This window comes from Brienomyrus brachyistius, chromosome 19, assembly GCF_023856365.1.
Source record: "Brienomyrus brachyistius isolate T26 chromosome 19, BBRACH_0.4, whole genome shotgun sequence".
In the NCBI taxonomy this organism is placed as follows: Eukaryota; Metazoa; Chordata; class Actinopteri; order Osteoglossiformes; family Mormyridae; genus Brienomyrus; species Brienomyrus brachyistius.
Window position 1 is genome coordinate 11,929,642 of NC_064551.1, and position 23,138 is coordinate 11,952,779.

Below are 23,138 nucleotides of genomic sequence, written 5' to 3' on the forward strand. Positions count from 1 at the left end.
TTATACGCTTCTCCTGTCTCTATTACGCTAAACATTTATTAGAATTTTCCCCAAAAAAAATCAACACTGCATGAATTTTGTCTACATCCTGTAACACCTTGTATCAATGCTGCAATACTGTAAAATTACAATAATTATATAAATGATACATTAGCAGAATAATGGAGTTGGGTTGCTGATTATATCATATGTAGAGTGTAAGGCATATTCCAGCACATTTATGTGAATAAAAGTACAACCTTAGTATAATCCCTATACTCTAATAATGGTAATAAGAAGTATCTGAATCTGTGAATTATTTAAGAAATGTGGAAGAAATATTAATCTTTGACATATCCAACATCGCATATGACATTTTTAGTTGTATTTTTTTTATTTTACAAGTTTATTTGACATAAAATGCATATTGTTTTAAAACAAGTTTAAAGATACTATTTATTTTCCTGCCTCCGACAACTTTCTGGAAGCTTGTAAACGTGAGAAACACCTTATAGCTGCCTATTATCCAGGGAGTAGATTTCCATCTGTTTTAAGATGAGAGAAGGGCCTCCCAGTCCTTATCATTTACTTATAGTACAGGACATTCAATATGGACTGAGGGCCTTTTGATGGCACTAGTAGGGAAGACAGAAACTTCATTAATCCAATCATTTCATTTAATCAAGTCACATACCTGGAATATGTAGAAGCCCCATTTTCCTGTAATATTCGCTAAGGACGGGGCTCGGAGGTGGGTGGGGGGGGCGGTAAGCTCTGGCTGCCTTTTCTTTTGTAATTTGAAGAGGCTGGAAGCCGACATACATTTACTTACAAATCATGCAGAATGAGATAACAGTTTGATGAAGCTTTCATAGCCGGACAAAATGTCATACTTTTTTTTTCTTCAAATTATTCGCAACTAAGAATCTCAGAACTGCGTTAAAAAGCGCAAATCGATCTGCGCGGAACTGCGACTGGCAGAGCTAATAAAGATATTTCACAAAATCCACAGTCGGGGAAGAAAATAGGTACGTTGTTTCTCAACCACGCACATCAAGACGATCTAGGCAGTCAGACTGGCTGCTAGTCTGCGATAAACAGATTCACTCATTCCACCATAATCTGTTACTGTGCAAAACGGAATCGCGTGGCTCAGGGTAACAGGCTTTGCGTCTGTCCTGTAAACCATCGTTTCTTCACATCGTTTGGTGTTGTGTTTTATGCATTTAAGATCCCACGCTGATTACTGGCCAAAATGTGTTTGCATTTGGTTAGGGCACGCAACGCAAAACTTACAAGACAAAACCACAGATAGAATGTGAAAAGCAACATTAAGAATACAGCCATGCGTCACTCCTTGAAAATAATCTAATGCTGATCCTTAAACACATAAACAAATCTACACATATGCGCTTTATTTATTATTTTCATTAGACAAAACCAAAAGTGCAATTTATTTAATTTTATTAAAAATGCTTGTACACCCGAAGTGTTGACCCACAACTGCAGGTACAGAACAATAATCGGTAATAAATAAGCACGCAATCTATATATAGCGACACATTACTAAATTACATTAGAACCTTATTAACCTTGACATAGATTTATTGACTTGGCGTCGTTTCAAACATTAACTGACATTATAAACAGGTTATAATAAACCGAAATAAATGTTAATGTTTAGGACGAGAAGGCGAAAAACAAATAATCCCATAATTTAACTAGAATGCTTAGAAATACAGCATGAAATATGTTAACCTTTAGAATATCTAAATAAAGAAATACCAAGAACTTTAACCAAATTTAGCTTGCATCTACGTGTCATGCGTAGGCCTGTTGATTATGCATATTAGTGCTTGATTTTTAATGTTTTGGTGACGTAGTAGCCCAAATGTAAATTAAGCGCACATATTTCCATTTTCGACGCAGTTATCTGCCTCCAGTCTCGCCATTATTCAGCTCCGTCTTTCTTATCAAATTGTTTCAACTTCCTCCTAAATGTTGGTCCGCGATTCACACGAACCAGTGAAGAAAGCAGGTGCCTCGAGCTGCTCTGCGTGCCCACTGGAGGGGAGAGGGAATCTAAATGGTAATTTCTCCTTTCGCCACGCTAAGACGACAGATTAAACTGCTGACACTGCGCTTACTTATAAATGACCTTCCTCGTCGAGCGTGCCTCAAAAGCCTCGTTTGTTGCAATTTACAGCCCAGGACATATTTTCTTTTATATAACTATAATTTGAAATAATTAACTTCACTATTTTGCCAAGAATTGGTTTATTTAGGGGAGATCCATTTCAGAATCGCCAAGCGCACAAAATTCATTTTTGTAATGCATCAAACTGAACCCCTCCATAGGATATATCTATCAAGCGAAAAATAGCTTGAAGAATACAAAAACACGTTTTCGGCAGCAGCAGTCATAACCCTGGGTTTTGTTTTAAATCGACTATAGACCGTAAACAGAAACCGTAGTGCTATGTTGCGTTTACATCCGCACTTTTTTTTCATTGAAATAAATAAAAAAAACGATAACCAAATTATTGCAAAAATGCATTCACTATCTGTTTTACGACACACTGAATTGCTAAACAGTTTCAAATAATCCTAATGAATTGGCGTTTCGGTTTTGTTGTATGATTCTGTTTGATTTTTTTACATTTAATTTACAGTTCGCATCCAGAAAATTACATTCCATGCGCAGAGATGTTTTCGACTAGGCCATATATTTTTCCCACAATAAAGCGTAGTAACCAATTAACAGATGTGCGGTATATAAGGAGATAAACCGGCCCAACCTTAACTCATATACGATTGCCTTGAGATTAGGGTCTAATTGCTTCTGGTTTACGTAGAATTGTAAGGATAAAGCGGGGAGGGCCGATAGGAGTTCCTCAATGAGTCTGTCAAAAGATAGAGATGAGAGCACACACGCTTCCAACAAGTAATTTTCAACAGCTACAAGGCCGACACAAAGACCACACACAGTGTTTAAGACATGCAAATATAATCCGTGGTAATTCTGAGTGGTTCCTAACAAATACCCCGCCTTAAACTCAACAGAAATAAAATCAGTTCGCAGTCGCTGGTGTCCCTCGGATTCGATTAGAAAACAACTGAATTTGTAGTACGGCTCTAAGTAAATGACTACCGCCTTGAAACTACGAAATCTACAAAACTAAGAACCCCCCCTCCCCACTACATGTTTTGCATGTATGAGAAGCTACGACCTGTTGCTTGCAAGACTGAGTTCTACATTCAATGGGCAGGAAGTTTAGTCGCAGATCGGTTTAATAATATACATCTTCATAGAATCAAATTCACTTAAATCCTTCAACTTGGATGCTGCGCACGTCAGTACACGTCAGCCAAAATTTTGTAGTTCGGCCTAAAATTCGTCGGAAAATACTGTCAGCATAATCATAGTAAGTCTATAGTAAGGCCTATCCCAAATACCGAGAAAGGTATTTCTGTAGCATAAATGTAGCATAGGCTACATTTTTCGTTAAAAAAATGTTTTATAATAGTCTATGCATAACAATAAAAAACTTTAATAATTAACGTGTATAACAAGAAAACTGTAAATAATTGTGTATTAGTTAAACAAGATTATTATAATAAATAGTTAGCAGATGTTCTCAAATGTTCTTTGAAAAATCCTACAATGCCTTGAAGGAGCGTCTTTGCCGTTCAGCGTTATGAAGTGTTTTAAAAGTTGCATTTCAAGTCTGTTCCTTACTGATTGTGCTGTAAACGAAAATCCGGCCAAATAAAGCGCCAATTAATTTTCAGAGCGTGTTAAAATAGTTTCAATGTTGAACAGCTTACTTTATCAAAAAAAACAAAAAATCATAGGACTTGGTCTACTAAGTGACACCGTTCTCGTTTTCCAATATTATTAATAAATATCGAAGAAAACATTAATGGTTATATTTATTGATTCCTTATAAGTTTAATAAGAAGAGCTACAATTATCCTCAGCACATGACTGGACACACCCAAGACAGGCTACTTTTTTTCTCACCCAGCGCCTTCTGGCTACTTTTTTGAAATTTGAAATAAGTATACTGTAACTAAATCGTTTGAATACTGATTGAACAACTCTTAAATCAAAGCTGAGCCATTACAATCAGTCGCCTCAACAAAACTCAGAAAATCCAGCGGGGTTAGTGGGGCCGCTGGCCGGGGATCTGAAGCTCATTGCGATAAACTTCTTGAGAAACCTGGAAAAAGGCCCGACACCTAATTATTACTTCTTAATGCGGTAAAATTGGCCGTGGAGTGCATAGTAAGGCTTGGCACATAGATCCCATGCAAATATACTCATTTATTACTGTAAACTGTGTAGAAAAAAAATGAATGACAAATATCTTGTGGATTTTTTAATTACTCCTACTTTCAATAGTCACAAAACAGGATTACATAAAGTCAATGTTTATTATTGGGTTGTATTTGAGTTACAACATTACTATTATTATTCAGTTTAAAGCACAAAACTTCAGCTATTCGTATACGTTTGTTGTTTGTGCTCTGGAATGCGTGTTAAAACCTGTCAAGTGTGTTTTCGTTAACAGAAAGAAAGTCACTTTTTAATTACATCCACGAAGTAGGACGTGCCAATATATATTTTTATTAATAGCTAGTGAAAAGGAATAGTATATAAATGGCTATCTCTGAAACAGAGTCTGTGTATACAGCAGCCTACAATACAATGTATTGCTAATGCTAATGCTACGGAAGCTCCTGTCATGTGATTAACGCTGTGAAGTTTGCGAGATTGCGAATATTTCAGGGAAAAATCGAATCACTTTTCATATGTGAGACTGCTGCTGAAATTTCGCAGAACATAGAAAAATTTTGAATGTGGGGGGGGGGGGGGAAGACACACTGGCATAAAACTAATGTTTTATGTTAAATGTGGGGGGGTCTAAACGAATAATTATGAAATGACGGCGACGCCCATGAGTCCAAATAATAGTTTAAAACTCGTGTCACTAAATAAGTATGTAATTCATAGAGTTCTCAGGAGTTGTTCAAATATTTAAAAAGTTGAGTAACAATTTAAAACCCAGCCCAGCGACTTCTGATATCAATTTAAATAACTTTGATGTTAATTCAAATTACTGGCGATGTAAATTCCAATTACTGGCAGACTTACGTCGCCTGTTTCTGATGCAAGGTTAATGGCACCTTTCAGTGCTGTATACTGACACATACAGAAAGGAAACATTTGATCGAGCCTGCAATTCAGCTAGTTTTATTTTCACATTAAGTTTATTACTCCTGATTTGGTCGCCTCAATGTTAAACTTTTAAAGCAGTTCCAAATAACTAATTTCCATGTGTTTCATACTGTTGTTATATACATTATATTTTACGTGCACGTGTTCTCTAATAGCAGCTGATATGCGTCTCTATTCCACCCCGCACACCCCCACACACAAATGAACAATGTAAATCATTTAGTGCAATTATCGATATCACTGCCTCTCCCTTGCCTCTTAGTTGAATTAACATATCTAGCCAAAGAAAACGGCTGCAGCTAGCAATTGTACTCAGAGCTTTTGATCCTGTGCTTTGTATTTGCGCGGAGATATACTGGTTTCTGCAGGCATGTGGCCGTGGACTGAAATAGATATTTGTCTTTCTTCGATAACAACTTAAGAACTGAATTCTGGATAAGACCAGTTGATCATTAACGTAAAGCACGCCGGTCCGCCAGATTCATGTATCAAAAACTCTACATAGTTATTACTGTATGTAGACCGTATTTGTTCTGCATTGTGTTATGACAAATCTGTATATTTTTTTATATAAAATATACATTACTGCTCATATTAAATCATATTTAAAGCGCACCGGATTTTTGTTGATTTTAATAATGCATCGGATGTTTAGAATTTTCAACAAATACATAAGATGTCTAAAATTGAAATAAAAAAAACACAAATTTTACATCCATAGTAATGTCTTTACATTATTTTTTGTTATAGACTGTTTCCGCTCTTTACACGAAAAACTATTATCAATGATTATCAATATAGTTAAATTATTAATAATTATACCACATGATATAGAAAATAATTCATTATTTGACGTGAAGTGATCATAATTTTATATTCTTCAAATTGATTTATTAAAGCCTACAAGACAATTACTAAGTTCCACTATAATAATAGAACCAGGAACCTTACTTGCAGTCAGTAATATCGAAGCAGAATATTAAAATATGCATTTATTGCAGCTTATGTAGATGGACTAAAACATTGTTACTAATGACTGTCTGAGCAGTTAACCGCAATAATGTTGATAAGAATGTGCGACGTAGCAGATCAGCGGGAAGTCTCACCGATTGCGTGAGTCACACTTTGATATTAGAAATTGTTGTTCAACGCGTACGGTTTATTCTCATAACAAAAACACACGCGGCTCATATAAATTGATGAACTAATGTGAATATATAACTATTGTGTGTCTATGCCTTAAGAATTGTCTATGCCTTAAGTCCTTTGACATCGTCAATGTGTATTAATTTGTCACGATCAATGTTTGGGACGGGAAACATTCTAAAACAGACTGAACAAGGCCCTGGAGTAAAAACGTTTTTTAGTCAATTTAATTGTAGTAATAGGACCAAGCATATCGATAAAAACACGTTAAATAAACATTCTCAATTTTTATATAATAGCATCAATTTTGACGTTTCATCTGTAATTTAACTCGCAGCATTTTGGACAATTATAAATACCAATAAAACACCAAGCGCGCAGCGAGTTATGGATGCATACTTTAAACTGAAAGGCAGATGATGAAGAAGCTCTGAGGTCAGCACTTTAAAATGCTGGCCTTCCTTTCGTAGGATAAACGAAGCTTTTCAAGCAGACTTCCCTTGGCAATTTGTGAAACGGTGAGACTGTTATATGACACAGCTATAATTTTAGGCAATACAAAAACTATATAGGCCTATGTATGACCCTTTATGAAGTAACTAGATTTACATAAAGACATGCAATTTTATTTACCCTTGACGGAACGAACGGAATCTCCATTTGGTATGAATTCATTTTCTCGGCAGTTAACACGTACGGAAATGCTAATAGTAAACATGTTAAGTAATTTGCGTAAATGAAACACTCGTGCAAGGACTAGCAAGCCAAACATGGCCGAAAGACCGCCCAAAATGTTCACAAATTGCATTGTCGATTTTTTGTGACCAATAAGGCGTTTGAAAATTACACAAGTAAAATGTATTATTATTATTATTACGATCATCATTATCTTCTTTGATGTTATTGTGATATTGGAGGTAAGATCCCCGTTTTCTTATAGTTTTAACAATTTGACAGAAGACGGTATTACTATTGATATCAATCTAATCGGCCAGTTCAATAAATGGATATCGATGTTATTTTAATAATATATTTAATAGGATTGTATTACTGTTTTATGGCAAATAGCTATATAAGTTACATAAGAACAAAACACGCGGTCAAATAACAATAAAATACAACCAACCCTTAATAATATCGATGAAACCTTTTCTACATTATGATTCTAACAAATAATTCAGACCATTGACAGAAATGATAGAAATTACGCTTGACACTGAACTTTCGAAAATGGAACTATTATTTCCCAACAAGCAAAATCCCCAACCGAGTCCCCGGTTCGGCGCGAATTTTTCTTCTTTTTGGATCTCACCAGATCCTCAGAAATATATTTCAACTGGTATTCCACTGAGATACTCAGGCTTCGAGGTGCAGAAACCTTTAAAACAAAATATTTTCGAAAAGGGGTTTCAGTCCTCGAGCTCATTTATATAAATAGGTTTCATTTCACTTCGAGGTGCGTTTATATTAAATACATATTCACTATGTCTTGATTCGACCAGTTTCTACGTATATCCAGTTTAAGATTAATCCTTCTGTTTCTTCACAAAATGCAGATTTTCAGAGTGGGAATGTGTGGTCTCTGGTGCCCGAATGTGCAACAATCTGTCTCGTATATATTTTGATTATCATGATTATTCACCATGTCCGTCCGTACAGTAGAGCCGAGCAAGGCACAGCCGAGCCGTACTCAGAACTCACAGAGCTGAGGTGAGAAAGACCAGACACCTGGGTCTGCAGGGAGGACGGGCTGCTGGAGTGATGGGCCAGTTCCGGAGAGTGTTCCGAGCTGCTAGCCTGTTGGTCGTGATGTTGGCTCATCGCCGAGCTGTTCATGGATATGGCCATGACGCTATTGACCTCCTGATGGTGGCTCTGTATGGCCGCTGTTGAGGTTTGGTTACCAGCCTGGCACGGCTTTCCGTCTTTCACCAGCACTGGCACTGCCACTCGGCGGGGCGACTGCTGCTGCTGACAGGAGCCCGAGTCCTGCTGCATTTGGTGCTGGGACGCTTTGTCTTTAGCTTGTCGCTTCATCTTGTACCGGTGGTTTTGGAACCATATTTTCACCTGCGTCGGAGTGAGGTGGATCATAGTAGCCAAGTGTTCCCGCTCTGGCGCTGACAGGTATTTCTGTTGCTTGAACCGCCGCTCCAGTTCGTACACCTGAGCCTGGGAAAAGAGCACCCGGCGCTTCCTCCGTGGGGTGCTCGGTAAGGGCCCTATGCTTTTGCCTACATCCGCCAGGGAGCCAAGACTGCCCATACTGCCCATGTTCATGCCCGACGACGAACCCATAAAGCGAGAGACTGGGGTGGGGGAGGGGGAGAAAGAAACACCTGTTATAATAGTAGTTCCATTGTTACAAATGATAATATATCAAATGCTTTACATGAACATAAATTATTAACAGTGTTTTCCAACACTGGTTTTTATTACTTTGAGCTCAAGTTGACAGAAAACAGATTCAAGGTGATTGGAGTACATATTAGTGGGGAAGACGCAAAAACAATTTAACGTAATAAAAGTAATTGTTTCAGATTGCCCTCCAGATTGTCGAGTACCCCCGTAATGAACTTTGCCAGTCATTTACATAGGCGTAAACTTAAGTGACATAAATAGAACTGCACATTTCTACTCAAAATAAGTGGTTGACGAAACGGGAACTCCGCCTATTATTCGCCAGAGAAAAGGTCGTCATTATTCTATAAACGACGAAGACACCTAAATTCATAAGAGTTAGCCTGGTCTAAAATAGTACTTTGTTTGCAGATGTATTCCCATCAGCACTGGTGGTTCTCTCGGATAGACCTTATGTACCGTATACTGTCAAACGTGAAGATACTTACTTGAAGGAAAGCGCGGATCTGGGCTGGCTCCATACCAGCCAGCGGCCGTGGTGCTGTTTCTCATGGTGTCTTGGTAAGGCGGAAGTTCGGTCATGTTTCCCAAATTGCTGCCACAGTAGCCCCCCACTGCGGTGTGCGACAGCTGAGATACCCCAGCAGCCGTCATATGGTAAGTGGCGGACACTGTCCCGTTGTGCCCCATGTAGTGTTGTTGCATTGCCGCCTGTGAGACCTGTGGCTGTCGGTAAGCGGCGATTGAAGCCCCCAAGCTGTTACCTTCCATACTTACTTTCTTGTAACACTCCTCAAGGGGACTCAAGATATCGGAAACAGAAAAAGGAGTCGTATGTTTTGGGCTCATCGACATTGTTCTGCAGCAGGAAAGAGGAAAACTAAACAGCAATCTCTCTCTCTCCCTCTCTCTCTCCCCCTCTTTTTTCCTGTTGCCCTCTGTCCCTCCTGTCTCAGCGTCGATGGTAGTGGATGAACACGTAAGAGAGTAGTTGAAGTCCGCCTTAATTGGAGTGAGTGGAAGCTTAGGACTCGCTTTTGTTAGTTTTAGCTGGGCGCCAGGTTTGACACAGCCACCAAAGGCGGGGCATCAGCAGTCAGGGCGACAATAGAAAGGTCTCTCTTTGCCTTTTTCGTGCTTTTATCCGCCTTTACATTCTACATATACAGGAGCAGTATATATGCAAGTTTTCAACAGTAACAGCAGGCGTGTGTGCTTGTATGTATAGATATGCATGCGGCATGTTACTATTGATAACTTTACCTCGATCTCAGCGCTACTTTCAACTGTAACTGCGCTCTATAAAATCGTGCTTAAGATAAAACAGAAAATTCGCAGCCTGCAACTGGCGGTAGATATTTCAAGAATTAAGTTATTTAGTATTGTACCGAATGCGATGGAGTGCCGCTTAAGACGGATTGATTGTTACATTTCCGTTATGTTACAGGAAAAAACATCGCAGCCTGTTTAGCAATTATAATAACAATTTCTCCGAAGTTAAATTCCGACACACTTTTTGTATATATAATTTATGATTTATCAGTGACATTATACTGAACGAGAGCTTAGCTTGAAGACAGATGAAGGATAGCACCTGCTGTTTTGAGTGACTATCAATTATTAATGCATTGCAGACAGAGTGCATAACTAGACAGCGGCGGAATGACGAGACAGACGCTCCAACTGGTTTATAAGGTTTTACGCTTTACAAAACAGCAGGTTACTTGACATTGAGAAAGGTAATACGGTGAATGGATGGCATATACATTGATTATTATGGAATCTCTATCAGAAATTAAACATCTTGTGATCGACGACTAGTACAAAAATCTATAGATTTAAAACTACTTTTTTACCCTCCCTAAAACACAAAGTAGCACATTGTACAATTAAAATTTACACCGTAATGAGAACTTAAACTTAAAAAAACCAACATTAGTCCAAAGCTAAGCGAAAATATCCATTAATCAAACCATCCGTCAATCATCTAACCGCTTGTCCTGGTCTGGGTCTCGGGGTGAGAGAAAATAGGCCTTTGTGCAAAAAGAAATAAATTCGAGGGAAATCTACATTACCTTATTAATGAATTCATTACGTGTGTCGATAATTACAGGTGGTTTAGGCCCAAAAGAAGCAAACTTTGAATGTGTATCTCCGCACAGACGCTTATTGAATGCGCTGGTACGTATAACATGACTTAGGCAAAGAGAATCCATTTGCAGTGCATTTGTCTCACTGAGGGTTCCGTGGGACTGGAACATTTACAGCAACAGGATTTTACGACCGTGTTATCGCTAAGATTACAGGTGTCGTGGGTCTTGAAATAAAGCTATAAGACATTTACAAGAACAATGTTATAAAATTAACGGGAATCTCCTGTCTCTGTCTTATATGGATTTATGGACTATATGTATTGTTGATCAGTTCGTGCTTATCGTAATTGATTCATTTCGTTGAATTATCACTCATTTGTGTTTATTTGTTTTAAAACCAAATTTATAACAAAATTATGACTCGTTCAGGATAATATACCAATGGATTTAACAAATCGTTCCAAGCAATTAGTTGCCCAGTCAGTACATAATAACCCGTCGGACTGTTACATATATGTTAACGATATATCGTAATATTGATTGAGGTTGCAATTAATTCAGCTAATGTTAAGGTGCTGTTGACCTTAACTGCTGTTGCACAACCTGCCGTACCTTAAAATCTCGCTTTCCTTCATTATGAAAATTACCAGAGCATCTTTCTGTGCAACAAGGCGTTGAACTTTGTTGCGCTGTTGCCCCTAATTTCAGATGCATGAGATGAAAAACAAAGAGAAATTTAATTCCGTCACAGGACGCATAGCGAAGTAAACATACCCTTCTTTGTTTTTATACAGTTAACATTACTAAAGATCATAACGTACTTCTTTACACGTGACCCACTGTGTATATATTTCTCACAGTGAGATACCCCATGTACAATATACATCTCAAGGGCATCATATACACTGGCATTACCAAGGGTACAACTTTGGGTTGAGGTCTCCAATCATTTAAGGGGGTCCAAGAGGTTGCATTGGCTGGTTTTGATTATTGGGGAGGGGGTCAACCCCCCTCCCTCCATAATTTACAACTATGGGCATCAGCGTTTGTTGCCAGAGTTAACAGGATGTGAATCACTCTGTTATCAATGGAAGTCATTGATCGCTTCGGGAGCGCAGAGTAAATGTACATTGAGTGGAGGGAGGTGGGCTGGACAAGTGGGACAAAGTGGAGGAAAAAGCAGGACAGCTAGTTTCAGAGGAACATTAAGTGGACTTTATAAGGACTGATGAGAACTCGTAGGTAAAGACAGTAAGAGCGAATTGTGCAGCAGCATTGGAATTAGAAGTGAAACGCAGTAGCATATTCTATGTGCAGCGGGACGGACAAAGAGCTACGCAGTTTTAATAGTGCATGGCTGGCAGTCTAAGATCGCCTTCACGCCGAGGTCCTGGTTAATTTTAAATGACTGTCCTAAAATTTGAAATGTTACAAACCATACGTATTAACTACTGTGTTCATCTGAAGGATGTAGTACACTGAATATTTCCTTCCCCCCGTTATAATTACCCGTTTCACTCAGTTAGTTGTATAAGTTTGCACGCATCGTGGGCGAAGTCTTTAGATCAATATTGATTTAATTCCGTTTATTTAAATATTTGATCCGCCCCTTTAATAATAATATTATCATATGTTACCTATCAAAACGTATTATCTTATGGATAATTCCATAGTCCTATATGGTGTAAAGTATCCACATAAAGGTTTAATACAACATTTTTTCAATAAAATTGCGCGAATTTATTATATCATTGAACACTTTCTGTTGCTTTATTGGACGTCCATCCAAACGTTTCTATTTATAACACAAAATTAAAACAAAACACCATAATTATTTAAAAATTGATCTTTGTCATCTGTATGTGCTTCATATGATTAATTTAATGGTGTAAAAATGAAATGCGAGGTAATGGAGATTAAAAGAATATCTAATTAAAAATTGCTTGTCAATGTAATACGTTTCGAAAGCTTTCATCATCCAAACTGGAAACTATTTTGTTCTGTAATTGCACAGCTATCGCGCCCAATTAGCACTAATTGCCCAGAAGAGTATCTTGCCAATTCTTTACCTGATAACTGTTGTAAAAACGGTCGTAAACGTGATTTCTTTTTAGCTAGATTTATGTGTACAGGAGTATCTTGAGTAAAGTTACGTATACGAAAAACAGTTTCACACGATACAATTCTTATTCTATTAGGGACTTTGTTGTAAATGTATTCCAGTGAATAATAGTATAATAAGTAGAATTTCATAGTTTTTTGCCTATTTTTGTCTGCACATATTTATGTACTTTTTTATCAGAGCCAATGCTGAAAATAGTCACGAATAAACGATATAATGTCTGAGGCTGACATCTAGTGGTGAAATGTTATAACCCCCATTACTATCTCGAAATATTTCCTCATTTTTTGCCACAAACAGGTTTGATTATATCAAATATTTACTTTTCGCTTTCTTTTTGCAAAAACCAATTATATTATATATATAACATTTTGCAGCAGTGCATTGACTGTTACAATCTCTTCGAAGCCATCCCTACGTTCAACATAGGCCTACGTAAATCAAACTCGGTACACTTGAAGTGTATACATAAACAACTTAAGCAGACAAATGATGCCTAAGGATCATACGCACCCCCCGTAACGAATATGCCATTTTGTTTGTTTGTGAAATTCAGAATATATTTATGTCTAAGACCCGTGTTCCCCGTCATCGTAGATGGCCTATCATACGGAAAGGCCTATCATACGGAAAGACCTATCGTCTTTCCCAATAAAGAATGCAGGGGTGTTGTGCGAACCAAATCTGTGGGTAGGCACTATTTCAAAACCACACGCAAGACATACAAAATACACAGATACTCATGTTCTTGAAACTTCATGAGACTGTTCTGTCCTGTATGTTTTATCTGCATCCTGTCTTATCCTGTAATGTTTAAAATGCCTTTAACTTAGTCTGCTTCATTCTGCCATCCTGGAAATAAATGCAATAATAGAAAAATGACATCACTGACCTGGTGATGGTCAAACATTCCGCAGTAGCAGCAAGTGGATAACTACTGTCTAATCCAGTGTGTGCCCTGTGTAAAGTTACCACGCAGGCAATGTTTCCCTTGGACGGCAAAAAAGAAAAAGACACGCAGAATGCACAAAAACAACCGGCTCATAAACTAATCAACAAAAATACCCCATTTAATACAACTATTTGTGGATGGCATAGTGCATTGTGCAATGATCTAGAAAAGGGATTAGCAGGGAGCAATGGTGAGGATACATTCTGCTAGATGGCTAGCTAGTTAGCATCAGCCAGAAAATAGTTTACTAGTTGTTTTCAAAATCCATGATGGAAAAGGGTGTGTTGGGTTGGTGTTTGTGGCAAATACTGAATGGCAGTGAAATTTCTACATGCTAGACTACAAACTGAGTTTGCCTTGCTGGCTAACTTTAGCTAACTAACATTAATTAACATAACTTCATAATACAGCTTCATAAAATGTCTGCGCTAGCACATTGGTTGCATAGCTACCTCAGCAGACATGTGCGTGATATATTTTGACAGTTTTAGGCTAATGCAGCATATCTGTGGGACAACAATGCAGAAACAATTAAGTTGCCTTCTTATACTTGCAGTAACACATTTACTGGCTAGGAAACAATTGTAAACAGTTAAAGATAGCTAACCTTGTTTAATGCCGCTGAGATGTGACACAGGAATGTCACTATGTAACAACTTGTTGATTATGTGTAGCATTATCGATAGAAGACGGGAATGATGAGGGATGAGATCTGACGGAGTAAGGTCACTCATTGGCCAGATTACCCTGACTGCAAGTTTATTTCAAGTTTAACGACGTGTTATTCACAGTTAATGTAGGCATCCTAATGGTTGCCTGAATAATTAATTTATGTGATGTCTTTTACAAGATATTGATTTGCACCGCGGCACAGAGTTGAACGATCTTAGAGAATGACAAACAAGATAACGAACGATGTAGGTAAATGATGAGTGAGACTGAGAGGGTTTCTCAAAAGCCTTTGTTGTTCGAGGTGTGACGATCGAACTTAAAGCATTGCCTAGTTCTGTATGGGCTCCTCCCCAGCATCGTGTGTACTCTCAGGTCACTTGGCCACAATGTCTGTGAAAATCCCTTGATGGCTGCGTATCACCTGGACATTTACGCCTAGTACAGAGAACCCTTTATGAGAGGTGCAGATGAGATTCAAGGGCCTGGGAGTATGAGGAGGAATGAATATTCCATCCATTGTACCTACAATAAATGGTATGTCTGCAATGGCGTGAAAACCATTTTCAGTGTCATGGAAGGCTCCCCCCCCCCTGGTGGACATTGTATGTAGTTGCATCAATGGCGAAATAGTAATCTGGTCAAGGCATGAACAGATTTGGACCCAGAAGCCTTACTGAGGACACGTGCATCACTGATGGTCTGCATGAACCCACCAGTGGTGTAGAATAAGAGAATAACAGCTATCAGAAGCTGTACGGTGTGGCTGAGCGCAGAATTCCAGTGTGTTCCACTTTGCAACTCATCATGCATCATACCAAGGAGGTTCATTATTTCATCCCAGGCTAGTCTGTATTTCTCTATTAATTGTTTATTACTGAGATGGTCCAAGAGGTTTATATACCACACACAAAATACTTAGACTAGCAGCCTGGATGGTATTCCAGACGGCATCTCCGGCAGAGTTCCACAAATTTACAGATAGCTGGTGATTGCTGGTCAATATTATTTTAGTATTTATTTAACACATATCCATCCATCCATCCATCCATCCATCCATCCATCTATCCTTCAACCATTCATCTTAGATAGGATAGCGGGAAGTGCTTGTCCCAGGCAGCATACAGCACAATGCAGGGATCTTTCTAGAACGGAAGCCAGTTCATTGCAATACGCATGCATGTACAGACCAGTTAGCCTAACTGCATGTCTTTGGACTGCAGAAGGGAACTCATGTGACATGAAGAAATCATGTGAACTTCTATTGGTATATTAAGTTTAATTTGTTTTTCATGTAAAACTGGGAGAACATGTGGTGCATAATGAAGTCATCGCTGTTAACTCTTTAGATCACACAGCCTCCACGAATGCGAAGGTGCAGCATTCCAGACCTCTGACAGTGCCCTCTTTAGAAGGGGGAAACTCACAGTTCCATTTCCTAAAGGCTTTCGCCCCCTCACTGCTGGAATGAGCTTTACCCCCATACTTACAAATCACATCTTACTTCAAATCACAAGTGAAACCACAGCCCGCCTGCATTATGCTCTTTAAATAAGAATAAATATAGTCCTGTACACGGAATACTGCAGCAAACACACGAACTGATTCCGTGTTTGTGTGAGATATTTATGTTTTACCGTATGTAGGTTACTTTGAGTAGCTGCTTCTATATGGACACAACTGTAACTTGATTGTAATATATATATATATATATATATATATATATATATATATATATATATGTGTGTGTGTGTGTGTGTGTGTGTGTGTGTGTGTGTGTGTGTGTGTGTGTGTGTGTGTGTGGGTGTGTAACAGTAAACACCAATGAAAAATCAGTAAACACAGATGAATTTTTTTATACCAAAACAAATCCCCCACAATTTTTCTGCCAGTGGCAACTTCGTTACAAGCAGCCCCTCGTGTAACGCAAGCTGTACCGAATGCACTAAAACAGCCCAATCTAGCGACTCCCAAAATCATACATTGCTTTTTCATATTAAATAATTGCGTGCGCTTTCTTTAGGGGTACTCTCAACTCTGAAAACTTTGTTTTTACAACGAATGCAAATCGTTGTACTACTAGTTGTTGTTACAAGCATAAAACACTTCCAGACTCACCACTCGCTTATGCTGTTTTTAGGCTTCACTTGCTGCAAAGGATATGCGCATGACGTCACAGCAGGCGGAACTCACCGTGCTCGCGCCCACTGAATGGCAGAAAAATAGAGTGGCAGCATTAGCGTTCAGTTTGAATGCTGCATAAAGCACATCAAAAATGGGAAGGCGCTGTCCTGCGATTGACTGTACAAATAGATTGAAGATGAAACAGGGGCTATCTTGTTACAGACAAAATCTAAATAAGCAAGTATCATACGTGGATCGGTTACGTATGACCGATACCGGCGCATCTCTATAATTCGAATAAAAATGTCTGCTAAATAAGCTACAGAGATCATTTAGAAAATGATCCTCTAGTATCTCAGTCAAGCTACGAAGGCAAAGGAACAAAACAAAAAATATTAGTAAAACTCATTAATCAACAGGAAATTAGCCTTGGCTGCATTTAAACAAGTATTAACTATTAATTATTGGTTCAACATTGAATACATTAAAAAAATTATTATTCTTAGTTATTAGTACATCAGCATTTTTAGATGCATGTTTGTTTTAAACGAAATAGGCCTACATATGTAATCAGAAGAGAGCTGGATAACAAAGGCAGACATATTAGGAAGCATAGTAGGAAGAACAGTTGAGTTTTAGACTGATCGAAGGGATAATGTAGGCTTATATACCATTAAACCAACATGGAGGTCATCACGGGATACGGCAGACAACTTTGAGTGAGTATAGCAATATGCTAGCAGAGTTTTCGGGTACCTAAATTGAATGAAGCAAATTTTGTAAATGAATAAGTAGATGATAATAGAAAAATGGTCAACATACTTTAATCCCAAATCGTGTATGAGCACAAGGAACCAATGCATCTGAGCGTTTTTTTTTTTCAAGATGAAAATTAAAAACCACAGAGGGTATGCTATTATATTAAAAAGACTAAAATGTGCTTTCAAAGTGGGTGGTTTAAGAGAAAATTGCAATGTCCAAACTCAGAAATTGCCGGAGTTTAATGAATTACTTTAAGTAAAAGAACAACTCAGCCTTATTAAAGGTCAAACACCGAGAACAGCACACCGAATTCTGGGGTAATAACAGATCAATAATAAAGAACCGTCCAGCAGGGGGCGGAGGACATGACGAGCGTCTTAAATGAGATTTTATTGCGCTAATTATTTCCGTAGGTGTTTGTCAGTGTTTCACTTACAAAAGAGCATGTACAGCCAGTACAATTTTTGTTCCTTTCCAGATAGACAGCAAGTTATCCTTCAATATGTAAAATGTATTCCGCAATAGTTCAGCTTCTGACTATTAAGACATATTCCAGTGTAAACTGATCTTTGCATTTCCATTATGCTCAATTGATCACGATATATGTGAGGGAAATAGTGCTGTGACTAATGAGGGGAACTGAGAACCTTTATGGGCCTGTAAACGTATTAAATCATTATTCACAGTTAACCTTTGCATTGTGTTCTATGTGAGTAGCTTATCTGGTTTTGATTAGCTTGCCATGGAAAACTGAAAGCTTCAGAGCCTAAGAGTAGAGTGAGAAACCTGGACTAGCGGTATTGTGTATTATGCTTGTAGTGGTCTTTATTTCCACATTTCTGCTTTTCTAAGATCCCTTCATCACAGTGAGTCTCAAGGGAGAAGAATTCTTACTGTAAAACAAGATGAGGCAATGGACACTGTTGTAGATGAGCTTGCATGGCTGGGTAAGTAAAACCGTTAATTGAACTAGAGAACACAATTAGTGGCATCTAGAGACCACAGTATTTGCCAGTAGAATTTAGACGTGTCAGGTTGTAAAGGTTAATGGTTGCCGATACCAACAGGGGTAAAACAGGACTTGTAAGAATGAAACAACATTAAAAAAATGTGTAGTGGTTTTGCTTTTTGTGTATTCACTCAATTCTAATAATTTATTAACGAAATTGTAAAACTATCAAGCAATTAAATTTTAATAAATGTCTTGAAAAAGATCCCACTGTATTGCTAGTAGCATTGAGCAATAACACAAAACAATTCTTAGCAGTAATATTTGGCTGTACTTAGTGTCGATGGCAGTGCGACAGGGAGAGGAACATGCTCTCCTGTCAAGGGGAAATTTTATTTTCCAGGATAATGCCGTGTGGGAAGCTATGTGAGCATGTCGGCTTTTAGCTGGACTGGGGGAACAGAGAAGGAAATCCCAGGCAATGTGCAAAAACAGGGTGGGCCATCAGAGTCAGGTCCAGGGTAAATACAGATGCCAAGAGTTACGATACCCATGAAAATCGAAAGTAATAAAGTGTAGGAACAAGTGTTAGAACAAGTCAAAGTGGTGGAAAAATGAACTGTGACTCTAAAATTTGCCTAAACACAGTAATTGGCGGTGCTTGATTACCTTTTTAAATCCATGGAAACCACAATTATCAGAATATAATCCATATGTGAAATATATATATATATATATATATATATATATATATATATACACACACACATAAATACAAATACAAATACAACATACTTCCTTTGAAAGTAGGACACGTTAGAATATATTGTTGGGACAGTACACACTGCCCTCTAGCGGACGCGAAAGTAAAGAAATCTCTCCGTACTGTGTAGGTATAAGGCTCCATAAGACATGATAGCTTTTTGGATTTTGCGTGTTTTTTCGTTTTAGAATACGACGCTGTAACAGTTGGAATCCAGACTAACAATTAAGTCCTCTAAATACACCAATTAATCTCCTGGAAAAAAAAACTTTAAATTATCGGTTACCATCAACCAATAACGGAGTTAAATCCGAGTTAAAACCCAGCGACTCCATCAAAAAAACCCTAGACAGGTTGTAAAGCTTCTGCTACTGCCAGATATATCGTGAAGGTAAAGGAATGGGTAAATTAAGCTTTGTCTTCTTGGGGAAACAATCTTCATCAAACTAATAAATACTCGTGGGAGCGCAAACCCTGCTTCGGACTGGCATCCCGGCTACGCCGCCTTCTGTCTCTCGCCCAGTGTTTTACATCGAATAGACCGTCATGGGAACTGCAATGGATGGAGGGAGTAATGGATATTATTCCTTAACTGTCAAACCTATCATACTGTACTATTATTCTAAAACACTGATCACTGTCCACGCAAAGACTAACACCAGGACTATGAAACTGAAGTGGATAATTAATTGTGCTATTACTCTTCAAATCGTAGCTAAATACAGAACTGCAAACTGCTCCGAATTTCTCAAATCCCATACTGCAAGTATAAGTAAATGCAATTTCATCCTCTCTAAATATACAATTTCTCAAGAATCAGACTGTCTCTTTTTCTTGGCTGTTAGCCAGGATCAGGAACGCTATATCAAATAAAACTAAAATACACAAAGTGCAAGAGGGTTATATTCTAAAATGAATCATAGATTCCTGAAAACATTCCAGTCGATTTTCCTTCGTTTTTAGCGAGATGACTTTGGCAGGATAGTATGTTCCAGTGCTAAAGAAAATGGCCCTTTGAAATATTTCGCACATCTAGGCAATTTGCGTCAAACTTAATTTTACTTGCCGAACTGAAGACCATGCATACAGCAGAAACAACCATTTCATAATTCTGCCAGCTGATAATATTATACACGTTTAAGGTAATTTTAGTTATATATACATTCTTTTGAAGCCAGACATAACCATATCTTAAGTATTCTGCAAAGTTTCGTGTATAAAACGTTAGCCTACTGTAACGAATGCAAATAACTGCAACCATGACAATTAATTCATGTACAAATAAATAAAGCTGCCGATTAAATGTGCCTAGGGACTATAATTTAATAATTAAAACATCGAAAACTATTTACGGAATCAAAGCAAATCGGCATAGGATTTTTATTTTACGCTGCCGTGAAGGCTTTCTCTAAACTTGCCATTAACGCTTACATGCCAGGAAACTCCATACTTCCATATTTCAACTAACGTTACTTAAAATTCTTGAGTAAAGGATATATATGTGTTGGGCTAGCTAGTGCACTTCTTGTGCTGATTTTAATAGCGGTAAATTTGGGAAACATCATTAATTGGAAGATTTGATTAGCTGCTTTAAGAGTAATATGAATTGTGATATGAATATAGAAAGCCTCCACATGTCCACAACTGTCTTATGATTATATGAAATAGCCCCATAGTTTATAGCATGCGTTATGGAGACTTTATGCGTATAAAAAACCACAGACCAGCTAATGAGCTAACACACTAATTGCAGTTACTGGTTTTGATGCACACTGAAACTTGTGAGGTCAAGTGCTACTCCTATAACCAAGGCTGTTAACAAACCTTCCCTTATTGTATATGATTGAGTGAATAATTACTGAGCGCACATCGCATAGATCTCTCATAAAGTTAACGTTTTTCTAGAATGATTAACATTTTCCCCACATGATGTCGCAGCTCACACAATTTTCATTAAAAAAAATCGGTCAGTTACGATTAAAGTCGACTATGATTAAGGCTATTTTTTTGTATCGCGCTGTTAGTCTTTGAGAGTGTTACCTCCGCAGGACATTTGCAAATCTGTCTTCTAATTCAGCTCCTAGTATCATATCATCAATGTTTCCGCTACTCATTCGGTATACATACACAGTAATTTATTACACATATTGTACGAAACTGTAGATCGTATATTTGTGTATTCATTTACGATTCTGGTTATAAAGGACGAACAAACTTAGTTACACGGCAGTTCATATTTGAGCGAAAAAGCTACAATAAACGTGCCGAAAACATGGGTGAACACATTCCCAAATACAAAATATTTATGGATTTTGAAAATCAGAAAGTTTGTCAGAAAATGACATTTACAGAAGGATAACAGTAAGTTACTAATAAGCGAATGTGTATGAAACACATTATTTATTTAAATCGACTGAGAAATATCAAAAATCAATGGACCATATAATAAAACAGCATAAATATTTCCCATAAAAATATTTCATGACTAACATAAACTAAACTGTTTAGACAATTTAAGCAAATGTATATTGCTATTGTATTACTTTGGACTCCGGGATAACGCAACGCGTACGACAAAGGGGTAAAAATGTATTAGTAGGTTAGTCTGAAATACTTCTCAAAGTAAACATTTTCAGCTTTCTTCCGAAGTTGTTGCTATTCACAACAATATCTTAATCGTGTAAATCGTTAGCTCGAAGGTAAACGTTAATGGATCAAATTCTGGATGGTTGGTAGACCAAGGATGCGAGTTTACAGTTGCCTAATATGAATTTATGCATTTAAACTAACCCTATAGTATTTCCGTTTTGTATAGCTAATTTCCCGATATGTGAAACGAACTTTAATGAAACATCTGAATACAAATTGTATAAGTCTTGTAATTCTTTGCAGTTTTATCCCGTTACATGTTAAATTGCGAAAAATTAATGCAACAGTAAGACGCGTCTGGCATTGACAACACGACACTACGCAACAAGACAAGACAAAGTTTTATTTACCCCGAAAGAAATTTTTGTGCCAAGGCATTTCTTTCATCGAGCTTAAATATACCAAGAATAAAAATACAATGTAATACAAGAATACAATAAAATAAGGAATCCATGTAGGAGCTTCAGCAACAGTGCAGTGTCTACCGGAAATATTTATTTACGAAACTGAAATGTTACGGTTCTTGGACGCCAGTATTTCCATACAACGTACATTATAATGTTATTACAATGTATTCATTACTTTTAAATAATCAATGGGTTGTTGTTTGCCTTGTGCCCGTAGCCTCCGGGATGGGCACCGGACCCCCCACGACCCTGAATAGGACAAGCGGTTTCAGAAAATGGATGGATGGATGGACAAAGGATAGAAAGAAAGAAAGAAAGAAAGAAAGAAAGAAAGAAAGAAAGAAAGAAAAATTTTCTATAGATCCAGCTAATTTCATCCTCTTCCTAGCGTTATGACTTCATTCTCAGTATATAGCTATAGCATTTGCTGTAAACGAATATTTCGTTGATGGAAAAAAATACTTCTGTGCTTTGTGTTTGGGAAATATTAAAAAATAAATTAATAAATAACTTCATTCGACAACGCCGTAATACACCAATGTGCAAGATATGCCTACAAACAGCATGCTTTTCTTTGAAAACTGAATGATCTACGTTTCATTTCTTCATCCCGTTCCATTCAGTGGTAAGAACAAACAATAAGAATTGGTGCTTCTTAGGTGGTTTTGATTATTCTGCGTTTTCGCTTTATGAACATATATGTCTGCCGTTGTTTTTTTTTTTTTTTGTAAAGTTAAAGCACCTCAAGAGCTTTGTCAAAGACTATCAATCAAATTTGCAATGTAGATCTCAAGGGCAAACAGATTTCAGCCACTATTAAGCGTAATATAAACACGAACTACATTGGTGGTCAACAGCAGTTGTATTATCTATGTAATTTTTGCTTAAATTTTACTTATTCTCTCAGATTCGCGTGTCGC

General features: G+C 37.6%; 1 protein-coding gene and 1 long non-coding RNA gene across 2 annotated transcripts in view; both read right to left on the reverse strand.

Moving 5' to 3' along the window:
* The window catches only part of LOC125715054 (uncharacterized), a 100,454-nt gene that overhangs the window by 18,769 nt on the left and 58,547 nt on the right, over nucleotides 1–23,138 (reverse strand). The gene's annotated exons all lie outside the window — the stretch shown is intronic.
* On the reverse strand, nucleotides 7,384–14,948 carry LOC125715051 (homeobox protein Nkx-2.1-like). The gene is made up of 2 exons (XM_048986265.1): nucleotides 9,217–14,948; nucleotides 7,384–8,676 (listed from the first exon to the last, which is right to left on the reverse strand). Exons 1-2 carry the CDS (start codon nucleotides 9,581–9,583, stop codon nucleotides 8,006–8,008), a joined length of 1,038 nt encoding a protein of 345 aa, XP_048842222.1. The 5' UTR covers nucleotides 9,584–14,948; the 3' UTR covers nucleotides 7,384–8,005.